At 36.2% G+C, this 20953-nt stretch overlaps 1 protein-coding gene across 1 annotated transcript in view; it reads left to right on the top strand.

Annotated features, from left to right (window-relative positions):
• The window catches only part of TEX11 (testis expressed 11), a 360718-nt gene that overhangs the window by 241112 nt on the left and 98653 nt on the right, over nt 1-20953 (top strand). The window contains exon 16 of the mRNA XM_061178154.1: nt 7787-7889. Coding sequence (XP_061034137.1) covers nt 7787-7889 — 103 coding nt within the window. The remainder of the gene's footprint in view (nt 1-7786; nt 7890-20953) is intronic.

The raw sequence follows: 20953 nt of genomic DNA, 5'->3' as shown, positions 1-20953 counted from the left end.
AGATCGGGAACAAGACAAGGATATCTACTGTCACCACTTTTATTCCTCATAGTTTTGGAAGTCCTAGCCATGGCAATCAGAGAAGGAAAAGAAATAAAAGGAATCCAAATTGGAAAAGAAGAAGTAAAACCATCACTGTTTGCAGATGACATGATACTATATATAGAAAATCCTAAAGATGCTACTGGAAAACTACTAGAGCTCATCAATGAACTCGGTGAGGTTGCAGAATACAAAATTAATACACAGAAATCTGTTACATTTCTATACACTAACAACAAAAGTTCAGAAGGAGATATTAAGGAAACAATCCCGTTTACCATCACAACAATAAGAATAAAATACCTAGGAATAAACGTACCTAAGGAGGCAAAAGACCTGTACTCTGAAGACTATAAGACACTGATAAAAGAAATCAAAAATGACAGAACCAGATGGAAAGATATACCATGTTCTTGGATTGGAAGAATCAACATTGTGAAAATGACTATACTACCGAAAGCAATCTGCAGATTCAATGCAATCCCTATCAAATTACCAATGCCCTTTTTACTAGAACTAGAACAAAAGAATTTTACAATTTATATGGAAACACAAAAGACCCTGAATAGCCAAAGCAATCTTGAGAAAGGAAAACGGAGCTGGAGGAATTAGGCTCCCTGACTTCAGACTATACTACAAAGCTACAGTAATCAAGACAATATGGTACTGGCACAAAAATAGAAATATAGATCAATGGAACAGGATTGAAAGCCCATAAATAAACCCACACACCTATGGTCACCTAAACTATGACAAAGGAGGCAAGAATATACAACGGAGAAAAGACAGTCTCTTCAGTAAGTGGTGCTGGGAAAACTGTACAGCTACATGGAAAAGAATGAAATTAGAACATTCTCTAACACCACACACAAAAATAAACTCAGAATAGATTACAGTAAGTCCCTTACATATGAACCTTCAGGTTGCCAACTTTCAAAGATGCGAACATGCGTTTGCATGTCCAATCACATTAAGTTAGTTCACATGTCTGGCGTACATTGTCACGTGTGTGTATTCTCTACAAGTTGTGCTTTTGTGTACTCTATACTCTTTTGTATACATACTCTATACCATGCTGTATAGAGTACAGTAGTACAGTATCTTTATTTCAAGCCCAGGATGTCTGGAAGCAAGTGTAAAAGCAGCAGTGATGTAGCTGGTACTGCTAAGAAGTGCCAAGCAATAACGATGGAAACAAAAGTGAAAACAGTTGAGAGAGTGGAGCGAGGCAAAAAGATGGTAGACATCGCTCGTTCTTATAACATGAGTCATTCAACCATCGGCACAATTCTAAAGAACAAGGACAAGATCATGGACCATGTGAAGTCTGCTGTGCCGATGATGTCGACAGTAATATCGAAGAAATGTGTAGAAGTGATGGAGGAGATGGAGAAACTTCTCAGTGTGTGGATGCAGGATCAGCGTCAACTCCCGTTCAGCTTAATGCTGATTCAAGAGAAAGCTAAAAGCCTTCAAGAGAAACCTAAAAGACTTGAAAAAGAAACATGGTGAAGAATCAGAGGGAGCATCTTTTAACGCCAGCCATGGGTGGTTTCATCGTTTCAAGGCTAGAGCCAACCTTCACAACGTAAAAGTAAGTGGCGAGGCAGCGAGTGCAACATAAAAGTAAGTGGCGAGGCAGCGAGTGCTGCCTGGGAATTTCCTGAAACGCTTTGAGAAATTATTGATGAAGGCACGTATTTACCTGAGCAGGGTTTTAATGTGGATGAGATGGGACTGTACTGGAAGAGGATGCCAGACCAAAGTTACATCAGTAAGAAGGAAAAGTTGATGCCTGGCTATAAAGCAGCAAAGGATAGGCTAACTCTGTTTGTTGGCAGTGCTTCTGGTGATATGAAGCTGAAGCCTTCCTTAGTTTATCATTCAGAGAACCCAAAAGCCCTTAAAAACATAGCCAAGAGCTCTCTTCCTGTTGTGTGGAAGAGTAACCCCAAAGCCTGGATTACACAGGCCATTTTCCAGGACTGGTTTTTCCACCACTTTATCCTGGAGGTAGAGAAATATTGCTTGGAGAAAAACGTCCCATTCAACATTCTTTTGTTGCTTGACAGTGCTCCAGGCCACTCCCCATTCATGGACGACATTCATCCCAACGTCAGAGTAGTGCATCTGCCACTGAATACTATTGAGTACATTGCTCATCCAACCTTTGGACCAGGGAGTTATAGCGACTTTCAAGAAATATCATTTACGTCACACTTTTCATCAGACAGTGAAGGTTAGTGATGAATCAGGAACAACCTTGTGACAATTTTGGAAGGGCTATAACATCTATAAGGCCATAAAAAACATTGACTTTTCTTGGTGTAAGGTTACGGCTGTCACCATGAATGGGGTTTGGAAGAACCTTTGGCCGCAGTTTGTTCACGATTTTTGTGGATTTGAGAATGTGGATGAGGAGTCCAAGGAGGTCTTCAGCAACTTAGTGACCCTCAGCAAGAAGCTGGAGCTAGATCTGCAAGAGGACAGCTTCACTGAACTCCTTGCTGTGCAACATGAGGAGCTTACTAATGAAGACCTGATGGAATTGGAGGCCCAGAGAAAGGACGAGGAGAGACAAGAGGAAGAAAAAGTAACTGAAGAACCAAAGAAATTAATGATGCAGGAAATGGCAAGGGGGTTTTCTTTATTTGAGGAGGCACTGTTAGTTTTTGAGGCACAGGACCCGAACGTAGAACAGTACCCAAAGGTTGCAGCAGCTGTTCAGAATGCCATCCAGTGCTACCATGTAATCTATGACAAGAAGAAAAGAGCTACTACCCAGACATCACTGGATTGTTTTTTCAAGAGAGTAGATAGAATTGAATCCAGCAAGGAACCAGAACCTGTGCCATCAGCGTCAGGCATAAGTGAAATTGCAGCTTGCCCTCCATCACCTATGGCTGATGATCCTTCAGCTCTACCATCTCCCACCTCCCCTCCCTCCTCCAGTCAGTAACTCTTTTTGCCTGTTCACTTGATGCCAGCCCCTGTATGCCAGCTGTTGTAGTGTACTACTGTACTTCTCAGGGTACTGTACTATAAGATTAAAATGTTTTATTTTTTGTGTTTGCTTGTTTTTATGTATTATTTGTGTGAAAAGTATTATAAATCTATTACAGTACAGTACTATATAGCCGATTTTGTTACTTGGGTACCTAGGCTAACTTTGTTGGACTTAGAAACAAATTGGACTTAGGAACGTGCTCTTGCAATGGAACTTACTCGTATGTAGGGGACTTACTGTAACGATCTAAATGTAAGACCAGATACTATAAAACTCTTAGAGGAAAACATAGGCAGAACACTCTTTGACATAAATTGCAGCAATATCTTTTTGGATCCACCCCTAGAGTAATGAAAATAAAAACAAAAATAAACAAGTGGGACCTAATTAAACTTAAAATCTTTTGCACAGTAAAGGAAACCATCAACAAAATGAAAAGACAACCACAGAATGGGAGAAAATATTTGCAAACAAAGTGACCAACAGGGGATTAATGTCCAAAATGTACAAATAGCTCATGCAGCTCAATAACAAAAAAAACCCAGACAACCCAATCAAAAAAGGGGCAGAAGACCTAAATAGACATTTCTCCAAAGAAGACATACAGATGGCCAAAAAGCACATGAAAAGATGCTCAACATCACTAATTACTAGAGAAATGCAAATCAGAAGTACAATGAGGTATCATCTCACACCTGTCAGAATGGCCATCATCAAAAAGCCACAAACAACAAATGCTGGAGAGGGTGTGGAGAAAAGGGAACACTTCTACACTCTTGGCGGGAATATAAATTGATACAACCACTATGGAGAACAGTATGGAGTTTCCTTAAAAAACTAAAAATAGAACTACCATATGATCTAGCAGTCCCACTCCTGGGCATATATCTGGAGAAAACCATAATTTGAAAAGATACATGCACCCCAATATTCATTGCAGCACTATTTACAACAGCCAAGACATGGAAGGAACCTAAATGTCCATCGACAGAGGAATGGATATAGACAATGTGGTACATATGTACAGTGGAGTATTAGTCAGCCATAAAAAAGAGTGCAATAATGCCATCCATGTTGCAGCAACATGGATGGACCTAGAGATTATCATACTAAGTGAACTAAGACAGAGAAAGACAAATATCATATGAGATCACTTATATGTGGAATCTAAAAAGATGATACAAATGAACTTATTTACAAAACAGAAACCAACTCACAGACTTTGAAAACAAACTTATGATTTTCAAAGGGGAAAGGTGGGGGAAGGTATAAATTAGGAGTTTGGGATTAATATATGCACACTACTATATATAAAATAGATAATCAACAAAGACCTACTGTATAGCACAGGGAACTCTACTCAATATTCTCTAATCATCTATATGGGAAAAGAATCTGAAGAAGAATGGATATATGTATATGTATAATTGAACCACTGTGCTGTACACCTGAAACTAACAACACATTGTAAATTCAACTATACCCCAATATAAAATAAAAATTAAATTGAATAAAAAGAACTTAAAAATAAAATTTAAAAATAAATTACTTAGGTCTAAAAAAAAGTACTATGTTGAATAGAAGTCGTGAGAATGAACATCCTTGTCTTGTTCCTGAGTTTAGAGGAAAACCTTTCACATTTCACCACTGAGTATGTTGTTAGCTGTTGTTTTGTCATATGGCCTTTGTTATTTTGAGATATGTTCCTTTTATACCCAGTTTTTTGAGAGCTTTTGTTATGAAAGAGTGTTGAATTTTGTCATATGCTTTATCTGTATCTATTGAGAGAATCATAGTATTTTTATCTTTCATTCTATTACTGTAATGCATTATTTTTATTGATTTGTGTATGTTGAACCATCTTTGCATCCCAGGAATAAATCCCACTTGATCATGGTGTATGATCTTTTTAATGGGCTGTAGAATTCTGTTTGCTAGTATTTTGTTGAGAATGTTTGCATCTATATTCATCAGGGATATTGGCCTGTTGCTTTTTTCTTGTGGTATTTTTATCTGGCTTTGGTATCAGGGTAATGCTGGCCTCGTGATATGAGTTTTGGAGTGTTCCCTCTTCAATTGGAAGAGTTTGAGAAAGATTGGCATTAATTCTTCTTCAAATGTTTGATATAAATCACCCCTAAAACCATCTGGTCCTGGTATTTTCTTTGTTGGGCCGCTTTTGATTACTGATTCAGTCTCCTTATTCATTATTGGTCTGTTCTGATTTTCTGTTTCTTCCTGATTCAATCTTAGTGGGTTGTCTGTTTAATTTAGTTTCATTAATTTTTTTTCTATTATCTTTCTAGTCTCTATTTCATTTATTTCTGCTCTAATCTTTAATTCCCTCCTGCTAAATTTGGGCTTAGTTTTTTCTTTATAGTTCCTTGAGAAGTAAAGTTAGGTTGTTTATTTGAGATCTTTTCTTAATGTAGGCATTTATTGCTATAAACTCCCTTCTTAGAACTATCTTTGCTGCATTCCCTAAGTTTTGATATGTTTTCTTTGTTGTTTTTGTTCTCAAAATACTTTCTAATTTGCCTTTTGATTTCTTCTTTGATCCATTGATTATTCAGGAGTGTGTTGTTTAATTTCCATGCATTTGTAAATTTTTCATTTTTCTTCATGTTATTTTTTTCTAGTTTCATGCCATTGCAGTGGGAAAAGATACTTGATATGATTGCAATCTTCTTAAATTTGTTAAGGCTTGCTTTCTGGCCCAACATATGATTTATCCTAGAATATGTTCCATGTGTATGTGAGAGGAATATATATTCTGGTGCTGTTGAATGGAATGTTCTGTACGTGTCTGTTAGGTCAATTTTGTCTGTAGTGTTAGGTCCACTATTGATTAATTTTCTGTTTGGATACCTATGTATTGTTGAAAGTGGGTTTTGAAATGTTCCCTACTGTTATTTATTTCTATTACTCCCTTCAGTTCAGTTAATGTTTGCTTTAAATATTTAGGTGCTCTAGTGTTGAATGTGGATGTATATACAATTGTTATATCCTCTTGATGAATTGACCCCTTTGTCACTATATGGTGTCCTTCTTTGTCTCTTGTGACCGATTTTGACTAAAGTCTATTTTGTCTGATAAGTATAGCCACTCTTGCTCTCTTTTTGTTACCATTTGCATGGAATATCTTTTTCCATCCCTTCACTTTCAGCTTATGTGTGTCCTTAAAGCTAAAGTTAGTCTCTTGTAGATAGCACATTGTTGGATCTTGTTTGTTTTTTATCCATTCAGCCACTCTGTGTCTTTGATTGGATAGTTTAGTCCATTTACATTTAAATATTGATAGTTAAGGGCTTACTATTCCCATCTTGTTAATTGTTTGAGTTTTTAGTTCCTTTCTTCCTCTCTTGCTTTTTTCCTTTTTGATTTATTTTTATAATGGTGTGTCCTAATTCCTTTATCATATATGTGTTTTGCAAATATTTTCTCCCATTGTGTGGCTTGCCTTTTCATTCTCTTAACAGTGTCTTTCACAGAGCAGAAGTTTCTAATTTTAATGAAGTCCAGCTTCTTTTTTCTTTCATGAATTGTGCTTTCAATGTTGTTTAAAAAGTCATCAGTAAACCAAATGTCACTTAGTTTTCTCCTATGTTACCTCTAAGAGTTCTGTAGTTTGAGGTCTTACATTTAGATTTACGATTGTTTTTGAATTAATTTTTGTGAAAGGTTTAAGGTCTGTGCTCAGATTTTTTTTCTGTTTTACATGTGGATGTCCAGTTGTTCCAGCACCAATTGTTTTAAAAAGACTATCCTCATTTTTTTGTACTTCCTGGTTTCCCCCTTCTACTAGTGTGGAAATTAATTACTGTTTCTATTCTTTTAATGATTGTCCTAAAAGAATAGAATCCTTACCTAACTGTCCACCATGTTTGTAGTCTCTCTCTGCTGCACTTTAGCTGCATATTTATTATGTCTTATCTTTCAGTTCACTAATTTTCTCTTCATCTGCTTGTAACTTGCTATTAATAAGCCTATCCATTATGTTGCCATTTGGATTATTGTATCTTTCATTTCAAGTAGTTCCTTTTGCTCAAATCAGCAAGGTAACATTTTATAGTTTCTGTTTCTTATAAACTTGTGTGATGTGCAAAGTGTTTAACAACTGATATGGCTTGGGCAATAATCAGTCAGAATGGATACCAGCTGGAAACAACCACTGTAACTGTATCAATATGTATTATTGAATATCAGCCTACTTATATACTTTTTGAGCATATCTTTTATTTCCTTAAATTTTGAAAACAGAGGTGTTTTATAGGCAGTTTTTGATACTTCTTTTATCTACATCCTGAGAATCTGTTTCTGCTGATTCTCATTTATGGTGTCTTGTTTCCTACTGTGCTTAATTTTTTTATGTTTCTACTCAAGATTCTTGAAAAATTATTTATGGAAATATTTTGAAGCCTAAGATGAAGGTGTCTTCCCCCAGAGAGGATTTACATTTGCTTCTTCCTATGTTTGGGACCAATGAAAACTAAATTCATAGCTTGACATCTTTTGGCCTCCCATATAATGTAATTTGGGGCTGTAAATACATGAGAAAGTCTGTTTGTATTACACCTTAGGGACTGGTTTTCCCTACCCCATTTTGTTGCATTCTTCTCAGAACCAAGGTATCTATCTTTCATTGCAGTCCCCTGAGGATGTGGATAAAAGTTAGTAAAATATGGTAAGGTCTTCCTTATATGCTTTGTAAAAGAAACCCAATATTTCTTTTTTCAGGCTAAAGAGGCAGTGACAGAAGCTGAACGATGTGATCCTACAAATATTTTCACTAAATTTTATATATTCAAGATTGCAGTCCTAGAGGGCAACTCTGACAGAGGTATAAATGTTATTTATGAGTTATATTTGACTGTTAACACAAAGAATAATCCTCTTTGACCATAATAGAGAAAAGTAGCTTTTAAGACAATGGAGTTGAATATATATGCTAGCTTTCCTATGTAAAGATGATACAACCATACAAAAAGAAACTATGGAAGGTTGCATAAAAATAAAAGAACAGGGTTTGCCTATTGAAGGAGTAGGAACTAGGCAGATGTGGGGCAAGAATTGGGGGAAAGTCTTGTTCCTGTATACTTTTTTGTACTTTGTCATTTGAACCAGCCTATTAAAAATTAACTTTAAAAAACTGTGGGGGCAGGGAGAAATTATAATGCAGTCAGTTAAGAATTGTCATTAGAGAATGGAAGTCTCCAGGATACCTTTTGATTGTTTGCACTTATTTGGGAAGTTATTGGTGAGAGATCTGGCCCTGAAATGGAGTTTCTCTCCACAGGGTTGACAGTGGTACAGTTGCTCACATGAACCTTATCCCATTAGTGCTTTGTCCTTAAGTTAAGCGTAGTTTCCTAGCTAGTTGTCTGCACACACGTGTATCTTGACTTGGTCACAGATTTACCTGTGCTGTGATATTATTCCTGCTCAGCTCTGGGTAGCTGAGCAAATCCTGGAGCAATTTGAGCTTCAGACTGGTTGCCCTTTGTGAAGGGCACAAGTAGAGAAATTGAGAAGCTTGAGTTAATGGGTTCAAACAGAAGTTATACTAGTCCAATTAAGCAACTATTTGTGAATACCTACTAAATGTGCAGTGGAGTCTGTTATTCACTCTGTAAGAAAAAGAAAGATGATTTATTCTGCTTTGAAAAAGAAATGTTCCACGGTAGTAAAGTATATCTGTATATTAATTAAGGAGTAACAAATTGGAATCAGCTCTTTATCAAGGTTAATATTGCTGTTATGTCCATCATCAGGGTTTTCACTAGAGACTTCTGAGCATTTGTTTTTCTTGATATATTATGCTGAAGTATAGAAAAACTTGAAACTTTTGCCAGTAGAAATGGCAAAAAAATAACCCCACACAACCAGATTTCCTATTAAGGCTTTTTTTTTAACATTCTATTAAAATAAAATTATTTTACTTTTTAAGCATAGCATTAGCTCAATATTTTCATTTCTTCCCCAGTTATCTGTGTCCACTTTTTAGTCATGTTTATTGAAAATACATACAATAAAATTTACTCTTGTCTAGTGTATGATTTTATAAGGTTTATTTATATTAGTAATTCTATAAGTTTTGACAATTGCTTACAGTCATGTAACCAGCACCACAACCAAGATATAGAACAAAAAATTAACTCAGGCCCCTTTGTTGTCACTCCTTCCCACCACTTCCAGCCCTGATTCCTACTAATCTCATTTCTATCCCTATAATTTTGCCTTTTCCAGAATGTTATATAAATGGAATCATGTAGTATGAAGCTTTTTGAGCCTTCTTTCACTTAGCATAATACATTTGAAACTCATTCATACTGTTGTGTGTTCCCATAGTTTGTTCTTTTTTATTGCTAAGTAGTATTTCATAAGTATGGATGTACCAAAATTTATACATTTACCAGTTGAAGGATATTTGGATGGTTTCCAGTTTGGGTGATTATAAATAAAGGTGCTATAAACATCTGTTTACAGATTTTGTGTGATGACAAGATTTCACTTCTCTAGGGTAAATATCGAGGAATGGGTTTGCTGGGTTGTAAGTATATGTTTAACTTTGTTAGAAACTGCCGAACTCTTTTCTAAAGTGGCTATACAGTTTTATGTTCTAACTAGCTATGTATGAAAGTTCCAGTTGATCTACAGCCTCACCAGCACTTGGAATTGTCCATTGAAAAATTTCTTTAGCCATTCTAATAATGAGGTAGAGATATAGTACTGTGATTATAATTAGCATTTCCATAGTGTCCAATATTTGACACCCATATATTTTCTTTGGTGGAGTGTTTGTACAAATCTTTTGCCCAGTTTTCTATAAGGAACTTTGTGTTCTTATTGAGTTTCGAAGTTCTTTATATATTCTAGACACAAGTTATTTATCAGATATGTGTTTTACAAATTTTTATTTTCTTACCAGTGCATTTCATGACAAGTTTGATGAAGTCTAATTTATCTTTTTTCTTCTTTTATGGATTGTTTTTTTGGTATTGTATCTAAGAAATTTTTACCTAATCCATGGTCACAAAAAATTTTCCCTGTGTTTTCTTCAAGAAATTTTACAGTTTTAGGTTTAAGTTTGTGGTTAGTTCTGTGATCCATTTTGCATTAATTTTTTATATTTGACTTAAGGTATGGATTGAAGTTCATTTTTTTTGCACATGGTTACCTAATCATTCCAGCTTCATTTATTTAAAAATTCTCTCCTTTCCCAACTGATTGCCTTTGTACCTTTAATGAAAATCAGTTGTCATATGTGCATGGGTCTCTTTCTGGACTCTTCATTCTGTTCCACTGAACTACTCCTCTTTACCCCATTCCCACACTGTCTTGATTAATGTAGCTATGTAGTAAATTTGAAATCACGTAGTGTTAGTCCTCCAACTTTATTCTTCTCTTTCAAATTGTTTGGGCTATTCTAAGTCCTTTGTATATCTCTGTGAATTTTAAATAAGTTTTTCAGTTTCTACAAAAGTAAATATTGATTGGGATTACACTGACTCTATAGATCAGTTTGGAGAGAATTGACATCTTCCAATCTGTGAACAAGTTATATTTAGGTCTTTAATTTCTCTCAGCAATCTTTTCTATCTTTCAACATATAGGTCTTGTGCACCTTTTGTCAGATTTATCGCTAAGTATACCATATTTTATGCTATTTCAAATGGCATTTTTAAAAATCCTTCAGTTTCTGATTGTTCATCGCTAGTATGTAGAAATACAATTGACTTTTGTATATTGATCTTGTATCCTACAGACTTGCTAAACTCACTTATTAGTTCCAATAGCTTTCTTGTAGATGATTATGTTGTCTGTGAATAAAGACAATTTTACTACTTCCTGTCCAATCTGGGTACAGTTTTTCATGCCTTATTGTACTTGTTAGAATCTCCAGTACAATTGGTAGAAAGCAGACATCCTTGACTTTTTCCTGATTTTAGAGGGAAAGCATCCAGTTTTCAATTATTAAGTATGATGTTAGCTGTAGGTTTTTCATAGATACCTTTCATCAGGTTGAGGAAGTTCCCTTCTGTTTCCAGTTTCCAGGGAGTTTTTAATCAGGAATGGATGTTGAATTTGGTCATATGATTTTTCTACATCTATTGAAATGATCAAGTTTTTAAAAATTTTTTTGGAGTACAGTTGATTTACAATGTTGTGTTAGTTTCAGGTGTACAGCAAAGTGAACCTGTTATACTTATACATATATCCACTCTTTTTTAGATTCTTTTCCCATATAGGCCATTACAGAGTATTGAGTAGAGTTCCCTGTGCTATACAGCAGGTCCTTACTAGTTATCTATTTTATATATAGTAGTGTGTGTATGTCAATCCCAGTCTTCCAATTTACCCCTCCCCCCCACCCCCGAACCATAAGTGTGTTTTCTACATCTGTAACTCTATTTCGGTTTTGTAGAGAAGTTCATTTGTAACCTTTTTTTTAAGATTCCACATAGAAGCGATATCATATGATATTTGTCTTTTACTTACTTCATTCAGTATGACAATCTCTAGGTCCATCCATGTTGCTGCCAATGGAATTATTTCATTCTTTTTTATGACTGAGTAATATTCCATTGTATATATGTACCATATCTTCTTTATCCATTCCTCTGTTGATGGACATTTAGGTTGCTTCCATGTCCTGGCTATTGTAAATAGTGCTGCAGTGAACATTGGGGTGCATGTATCTTTTCGGATTATGGTTTTCTACAGATATATGCCCAGGAGTGAGATTGCTGGATCATATGGTAGCTCTATTTTTAGTTTTTTAAGGAACCTGCATACTGTCCTCCATAGTGGCTGTACCAGTTTACATTCCCACCAAGAGTGTAAGAGTGTTCCCTTTTCTCCACACCCTCTCCAGCATTTATAGTTTGTAGACTTTTTGATGATGGCCATTCTGACCAGTGTGAGGTGATACCTCACTGTAGTTTTGATTTGCATTTCTCTAATAATTAGTGATGTTGAGCATCTTTTCATATGCTTTTTAGCCATCTGTATGTCTTCTTTGGAGAAATGTTTATTTAGATCTTCTGCCCATTTTTTGACTGGGTTGTTTTTTTTTGATATTGAGCTGCATGAGCTGTTTGTATCTTTTGGAGAGATTAATTTGTACTGGCACAGAAACAGAAATACACATCAATGGAACAGGATAGAAAGTCCAGAGATAAACCCACACACCTATGGTCACCAAATCTATGACAAAGTAGGCAAGAATATACAATGGAGAAAAGACAGCCTCTTCAGTAAGTGGTGCTGGGAACACTGGACAGGTACATGTAAAAGAATGAAATTAGAACACTCCCTAACACCATACAGAAAAATAAACTCAAAATGGATTAAAGACCTAAATATAAGGCTGGATACTATAAAACTCCTAGAGTAAAACATAGGCAGAACACTCTTTGACATAACTCACAGTAACATCTTTTTCGATCCACCTCCTAGAGTAATGAAAGTAAAAAACAAAAATGAACAACTGGGACCTAATTAAACTTAAAAGCTTTTGCACAGCAAAGGAAACCATAAACAAAACAAAAAGACAATCCTCAGAATGGGAGAAAACATTTGGAAATGAAATGATCAATTTTTTTTTAAAGTTTGTTAATATGGTCAGTTACATTGATTTTTTCAACAGATAAACCAATGCTGCATTCCTGGGATAAGCTCCACTTAGTCATGATATGTTCTTTTTTTAAATATAATGTTAGATTTGATTTGCTAACAGTTTGTTTAAGAATATTTTTACCTGTGTCCATGAGTGATATTGGTCTCTAATTTTCCTGTAATGTTTTTGGTTTTGCAATTAGGGTAATGCTTACTACATAGAATGAATTGGAAAATACACCCTCTTTTTCCATCTTCTAGAAGAATTTGTGTTGCTCGGTTGGTATTATTTCTTTATTAAATGTTTGCTAGAGTTCACAAATGAAGCCATCTGGGGCTGGAGTTTTCTTTATGAGAAGGTTTTTAATTATAAACTCAATTTCTTTAATGGACAATAGGTTGCTTCAGGTTATCTGTTATTTCCAAACTGAGCTTTGGTAGTTTGTGTCTTTCAAGAAATTTGTCTGTTTCATCTAAGTTGTTGAAATTATTGGCCTAAAGTCATTCATTGTATCATCCATATTATCCTTTTGACATCTGTAAAATCTTTAGTGATGTCACCTTTCTCATTCCTCATATTCGTAATTTGTGTATTCTCTCTTTTTCTCCCTGTCAGAGTGGCTATAAGTTGATCAATTTTACTGCTCTCAAAGAACCAGCTTTTGGATTCATTAATTTTTCTCTATTTTTTTTTCTGTTTTCTATTTCATTTATTAATGTTCTGATCTTTATCATTTCCATTCTTCTACTTACTTTGAGTTTCATTTGCTCTTTCTTTTCTAGTTTCCAAAGGTGAAAGCTGAAGTCATTGATTTAAGACCTTTATTCTGGTTTAACATAAACAGTTAATGCTATAAATTACCTTCTAAGTATTGCTTTAGTGACAATCCACAAATTTTGATATATTGTGTTTTCATTTTAATTCAGTTCAGAATACTTTCCAATATGACTTCTGACTCCAGTGTAAACCCATGGATTATTTAGAAGTATGCTATTTATTTTCCAAACATTTGCAGATTTCCAGAGAACTTTTTTTTTTTTTTTTAATAAATTTATTTATTTATTTATTTATTTATGGCTGTGTTGGGTCTTCGTTTCTGTGCGAGGTCTTTCTCTAGTTGCGGCAAGTGGGGGCCACTCTTCATCGCGGTGCGCGGGCCTCTCACTGTCGTGGCCTCTCTTGTTGCGGAGCACAGGCTCCAGACGCGCAGGCTCAGTAGCTGTGGCTTACGGGCCCAGTTGCTCCGCGGCATGTGGGATCCTCCCAGACCAGGTCTCGAACCCGTGTCCCCTGCATTAGCAGGCGGATTCTCAACCACTGCGCCACCAGGGAAGCCCCAGAGAACTTTTTTATTAATTTAATTTAATTCTGTTTTAGTGTAAGATCATAAGTTTTTATGACTTGAATCTTTTAAAATATGTTGATGCTTTTCATATGGCTCAGAATATTCTCTTTCTTGGTAAATGTTCCATGTGCACCAGAGAGGAATGTGTATTTTCCTGGTGTAAGGTCAAGTGTTCTATAAATGTCAGTCAGGTCAAGTTGATTAATAGTGTTAAATATCCTTGCTGATTTTCTGTCTACTTCTCTTGTCAGTTATTTGAGAGAGGTTATTGAAATCTTTGACAATAATTATGGATTTGTTCATTACTCCTCGTAGTTCTATCAGTTTTTGCTTCTTGTATTTTGAAATTTTGTTATTGGATGCATAAACATTTAGGATTATGTCCTCATAATGAATTGATTCCTTTATCATCATGAAATAACCTACTACCACTGGTAATAATCTTTGCTCTGAAATCTATTTTGTCTGATATTAATATAACCCCTCCAGCTTTCTTTTGATTACCTCTACTATAGTATATATTATCCCATCATTTTCTTTTAACCAATTTTGGCTTTATATTTAAAGTGTGTTTCTTGTAGGTAGCATATAGTTTAAAGTTGCTTTTTTAATTCAATCTATCTCTGTCTTTTTTTTTTTACATCTTTATTGGAGTATAATTGCTTTACAATGGTGTGTTACTATCTGCTTTATAAAACAGTGAATCAGCTATACATATACATATATCCCCATATCTCCGCCCTCTTGTGTCTCCCTCCCACCCTCCCTTTCCCACCCCTCTGGGGGTCAGAAAGCACTGAGCTTATCTCCCAGTGCTATGTGGCTGCTTCCCACTAGCTATCTATTTTACATTTGGTAGTGTATATATGTCCATGCCACTCTCTCAATTCGTCCCAGCTTACCCTTCCCAATCCCCATGTCCTAAAGTCCATTCTCTACATCTGCATCTTTATTCCTGTCCTGCCCCTAGGTTCTTCGGAACCATTTTTTTTTTTTTTTTAGATTCCATATATATGTGTTAGCATACGGTATTTGTTTTTCTTTCTGACTTATTTCACTCTGTATGACAGACTCTAACCCCATCCACTTCACTACAAATAACTCAATTTCGTTTCTTTTGATGGCTGAGTAATATTCCATTGTATATATGTGCCACATCTTCTTTATCCATTCATCTGTTGATGAACACTTAGGTTGCTTCCATGTCCTGGCTATTGTAAATAGAGCTGCAATGAACATTGTGGTACATGACTCTTTTTTTTTTTTTTTTTTTTTTTTTAAACATCTTTATTGAAGTATAATTGCTTTACAATGGTGTGCTAGCTTCTGCTTTACAACAAAGTGAATCAGTTACACATATACATATGTTGCCATATCTCTTCCCTCTTGCATCTCCCTCCCTCCCACCCTCCCTATCCCACCCCTCTAGGTGGTCACAAAGCACCGAGCTGATCTCCCGGTGCTATGCGGCTGCTTCCCACTAGCTATCTATTTTACATTTGGTAGTGTATATATGTCCATGACACTCTCTCACCCTGTCACATCTCACCCCTCCCCCTCCCCATATCCTCAAGTCCATTCTCTAGTAGGTCTGTGTCTTTATTCCCATCTTGCCACTAGGTTCTTCATGACCTCTTTTTTTTTTTTTTTTCCCTTAGATTCCATATATATGTGTTAGCATACTGTATTTGTTTTTCTCTTTCTGACTTACTTCACTCTGTATGACAGACTCTAACTCCATCCACCTCATTACAAACACCTCCATTTCATTTCTTTTTATGGCTGAGTAATATTCCATTGTATATATGTGCCACATCTTCTTTATCCATTCATCCGATGATGGACACCTAGGTTGCTTCCATGTCCTGGCTATTGTAAACAGAGCTGCAATGAATATTTTGGTACATGACTCTTTCTGAATTATGGTTTTCTCAGGGTATATGCCCAGTAGTGGGATTGCTGGGTCATATGGTAGTTCTATTTTTAGTTTTTTAAGGAACCTCCATACTGTTCTCCATAGTGGCTGTATCAATTTACATTCCCACCAACAGTGCAAGAGTGTTCCCTTTTCTCCACACCCTCTCCAGAATTTATTGTTTCTAGATTTTTTGATGATGGCCATTCTGACCGGTGTGAGATGATACCTCATTGTAGTTTTGATTTGCATTTCTCTAATGATTAATGATGTTGAGCATTCTTTCATGTGTCTGTTGGCAATCTGTATCTCTTCTTTGGAGAAATGTCTATTTAGGTCTTCTGCCCATTTTTGGATTGGGTTGTTTGTTTTTCTGTTATTGAGCTGCATGAGCTGCTTGTAAATCTTGGAGATTAATCCTTTGTCCGTTGCTTCATTTGCAAATATTTTCTCCCATTCTGAGGGTTGTCTTTTGGTCTTGTTTATGGTTTCCTTTGCTGTGCAAAAGCTTTTAAGTTTCATTAGGTCCCATTTGTTTATTTGTGTTTTTATTTCCATTTCTCTAGGAGCTGGGTCAAAAAGGATCTTGCTGTGACTTATGTCATACAGTGTTCTGCCTATGTTTTCCTCTAAGAGTTTGATAGTGTCTGGCCTTACACTTAGGTCTTTAATCCATTTTGAGTTTATTTTTGTGTATGGTGTTAGGGAGTGTTCTAATTTCATACTTTTACATGTACCTGTCCAATTTTCCCAGCACCACTTATTGAAGAGGCTGTCTTTTCTCCACTGTATATGCTTGCCTCCTTTATCAAAGATAAGGTGACCATATGTGCGTGGGCTTATCTCTGGGCTTTCTATCCTGTTCCATTGATCTATATTTCTGTTTTTGTGCCAGTACCAAACTGTCTTGATTACTGTAGCTTTGTAATATAGTCTGAAGTCAGGGAGCCTGATTCCTCCAGCTCCATTTTTCGTTCTCAAGATTGCTTTGGCTATTCGGGGTCTTTTGTGTTTCCATACAAATTGTGAAATTTTTTGTTCTAGTTCTGTGAAAAATGCCAGTGGTAGTTTGATAGGGATTGCATTGAATCTGTAGATTGCTTTGGGTAGCAGAGTCATTTTCACAATGTTTATTCTTCCAATCCAAGAACATGGTATATCTCTCCATCTATTTGTATCATCTTTAATTTCTTTCATCAGTGTCCTATAATTTTCTGCATACAGTTCTTCTGTCTCCTTAGGTAGGTTTATTCCTAGATATTTTATTCTTTTTGTTGCAATGGTAAACGGGAGTGTTTTCTTAATTTCACTTTCAGATTTTTCATCATTAGTATACAGGAATGCAAGAGATTTCTGTGCATTAATTTTGTATCCTGCTACTTTACCAAATTTATTGATTAGCTCTAGTAGTTTTCTGGTAGCATCTTTAGGATTCTCTATGTATAGTATCATGTCATCTGCAAACAGTGACAGCTTTACTTCTTCTTTTCCGATTTGGATTCCTTTTATTTCTTTTTCGTCTCTGATTGCTGTGGCTAACACTTCCAAAACTATGTTGAATAATAGTGGTGAGAGTGGGCAACCTTGTCTTGTTCCTGATCTTAGTGGAAATGGTTTCAGTTTTTCACCATTGAGGACTATGTTGGCTGTGGGTTTGTCATATACGGCCTTTATTATGTTGAGGAAAGTTCCCTCTATGCCTACTTTCTGCAGGACTTTTATCATAAATGGGTGTTGAATTTTGTCGAAAGCTTTCTCTGCATCTATTGAGATGATCATATGGTTTTTCTCCTTCCATTTGTTAATATGATGTATCACGTTGATTGATTTGCGTATACTGAAGAATCCTTGCATTCCTGGAATAAACCCCACTTGATCATGGTGTATGATCCTTTTAATGTGCTGTTGGATTCTGTTTGCTAGTATTTTGTTGAGGATTTTTGCATCTATGTTCATCAGTGATATTGGCCTGTAGTTTTCTTTCTTTGTGACATCTTTGCCTGGTTTTGGTATCAGGGTGATGGTGGCCTCGTAGAATGAGTTGGGGAGTGTTCCTCCCTCTGCAATATTTTGGAAGAGTTTGAGAAGGATAGGTGTTAGCTCTTCTCTAAATGTTTGATAGAATTCGCCTGTGAAGCCATCTGGTCCTGGGCTTTTGTGTGTTGGAAGATTTTTAATCACAGTTTCAATTTCAGTGCTTGTGATTGGTCTGTTCATATTTTCTATTTCTTCCTGGTTCAGTCTCGGCAGGTTGTGCATTTCTAAGAATCTGTCCATTTCTTCCAGGTTGTCCATTTTATTAGCATAGAGTTGCTTGTAGTAATCTCTTATGATCGTTTGTATTTCTGCAGTGTCAGTGGTTACTTCTCCTTTTTCATTTCTAATTCTATTAATTTGAGTCTTCTCCTTTTTTCTCTTGATGAGTCTGGCTAATGGTTTATCAATTTTGTTTATCTTCTCAAAGAACCAGCTTTTAGTTTCATTGATTTTTGCTATTGTTTCCTTCATTTCTTTTTCATTTATTTCTGATCTGATCTTTATGATTTCTTTCCTTCTGCTAGCTTTGGGGTTTTTTTGTTCTTCTTTCTCTAATTGCTTTAGGTGCAAGGTTAGGTTGTTTATTCGAGATGTTTCCTGTTTCTTGATGTAGGCTTGTATTGCTATAAACTTCCCTCTTAGAACTGCTTTTGCTGCATCCCATAGGTTTTGGATCGTCGTGTCTCCATTGTGATTTGTTTCTAGGTATTTTTTGATTTCCCCTTTGATTTCTTCAGTGATCACTTCGTTATTAAGTAGTGTATTGTGTAGCCTCCATGTGTTTGTATTTTTTACAGATCTTTTCCTGTAATTGATATCTAGTCTCATAGCGTTGTGGTCGGAAAAGATACTTGATACGATTTCAATTTTTTTAAATTTACCAAGGCTTGATTTGTGACCCAAGATATGATCTATCCTGGAGAATGTTCCATGAGCACTTGAGAAAAATGTGTATTCTGTTGTTTTTGGGTGGAATGTCCTATAAATATCAACTAAGTCCATCTTGTTTAATGTATCATTTAAAGCTTGTGTTTCCTTATTTATTTTCATTTTGGATGATCTGTCCATTGGTGAAAGTGGGGTGTTAAAGTCCCCTACTATGATTGTGTTACTGTCGATTTCCCCTTTTATGGCTGTTAGTATTTGCCTTATGTATTGAGGTGCTCCTGTGTTGGGTGCATAAATATTTACAATTGTTATACCTTCCTCTTGGATCGATCCCTTGATCATTATATAGTGTCCGTCTTTGTCTCTTGTAATTGTCTTTATTTTAAAGTCTATTTTGTCTGATATGAGAATTGCTACTCCAGCTTTCTTTTGATTTCCATTTGCATGGAATATCTTTTTCCATCCCCTCACTTTCAGTCTGTATGTGTCTCTAGGTCTGAAGTGGGTCTCTTGTAGACAGCATATATATGGGTCTTGTTTTTGTATCCATTCAGCCAGTCTGTGTCTTTTGGTGGGAGCATTTAATCCATTTACATTGAAGGTAATTATCGATATGTATGTTCCTATTCCCATTTTCTTAAATGTTTTGGGTTTGTTATTGTAGGTGTTTTCCTTCTCTTGTGTTTCTTGCCTAGAGAAGTTCCTTTAGCATTTGTTGTAAAGCTGGTTTGGTGGTGCTGAACTCTCTCAGCTTTTGCTTGTCTGTAAAGGTTTTAATTTCTCCATCAAATCTGAATGAGATCCTTGCTGGGTAGAGTAATCTTGGTTGTAGGTTTTTCTCCTTCATCACTTTAAGTATATCCTGCCACTCCCTTCTGGCTTGCAGCGTTTCTGCTGAAAGATCAGCTGTTAACCTTATGGGGATGCCCTTGTGTGTTATCTGTTGTTTTTCCCTTGCTGCTTTTAATATGTTTTCTTTATATTTAATTTTTGATAGTTTGATTAATATGTGTCTTGGTGTGTTTCTCCTTGGATTTATCCTGTATGGGACTCTCTGTGCTTCCAGGACTTGATTAACTATTTCCTTTCCCATATTAGGGAAGTTTTCAACTATAATCTCTTCAAATATTTTCTCAGTCCCTTTCTTTTTCTCTTCTTCTTCTGGGACCCCTATAATTCGAATGTTGGTGCGTTTAATGTTGTCCCAGAGGTCTCTGAGACTGTCCTCAGTTCTTTTCATTCTTTTTTCTTTATTCTGGTCTGCAGTAGTTATTTCCACCATTTTATCTTCCAGGTCACTTATCCGTTCTTCTGCCTCAGTTATTCTGCTATTGATCCCATCTAGAGTATTTTTAATTTCATTTATTGTGCTTGTCATCGTTTCTTGGTTCCTCTTTAGTTCTTCTACGTCCTTGTTAAATGTTTCTTGCATTTTGTCTATTCTATTTCCAAGACTTTGGATCATCCTTACTATCATTATTCTGAATTCTTTTTCAGGTAGACTACCTATTTCCTCTTCATTTGTTAGGTCTGGTGTGTTTTGACCCTGCTCCTTCATCTGCTGTGTGTTTTTCTGTCTTCTCATTTTGCTTATCTTACTGTGTTTGGGGTCTCCTTTTCACAGGCTGCAGGTTCGTAGTTCCCGTTGTTTTTGGTATCTGTCCCCAGTGGCTAAGGTTGGTTCAGTGGGTTGTGTAGGTTTCCTGGTGGAGGGAACTAGTGCCTGTGTTCTGGTGGATGAGGCTGGATGTTGTCTTTCTGGTGGGTTCGTCCATGTCTGGTGGTGTGTTTTGGGGTGTCTGTGGCCTTATTATGATTTTAGGCAGCCTCTCTGTTAATGGATGGGGCTGTGTTCCTCTCTTGCTAGTTGTTTGGCATAGGGTGTCCAGCACTGTAGCTTGCTGGTCGTTGAGTGAAGCTGGGTCTTGATGTTGAGATGGAGATCTGTGAGAGATTTTCGCCGTTTGGTATTACGTGGAGCTGGGAGGTCTCTTGTGGACCAGTGTCCTGAAGTTGGCTCTCCCACCTCAGAGGCACAGCCCTGATGCCTGGCTGGAGCACCAAGAGCCTTTCATCCACACGGCTTTTGGGAGGTCTGAC

This window comes from Eubalaena glacialis, chromosome X (genome assembly GCF_028564815.1).
Source record: "Eubalaena glacialis isolate mEubGla1 chromosome X, mEubGla1.1.hap2.+ XY, whole genome shotgun sequence".
In the NCBI taxonomy this organism is placed as follows: Eukaryota; Metazoa; Chordata; class Mammalia; order Artiodactyla; family Balaenidae; genus Eubalaena; species Eubalaena glacialis.
Note: the sequence above shows the minus strand (reverse complement) of the source record. Positions and strands in the feature narration are given on the sequence as shown.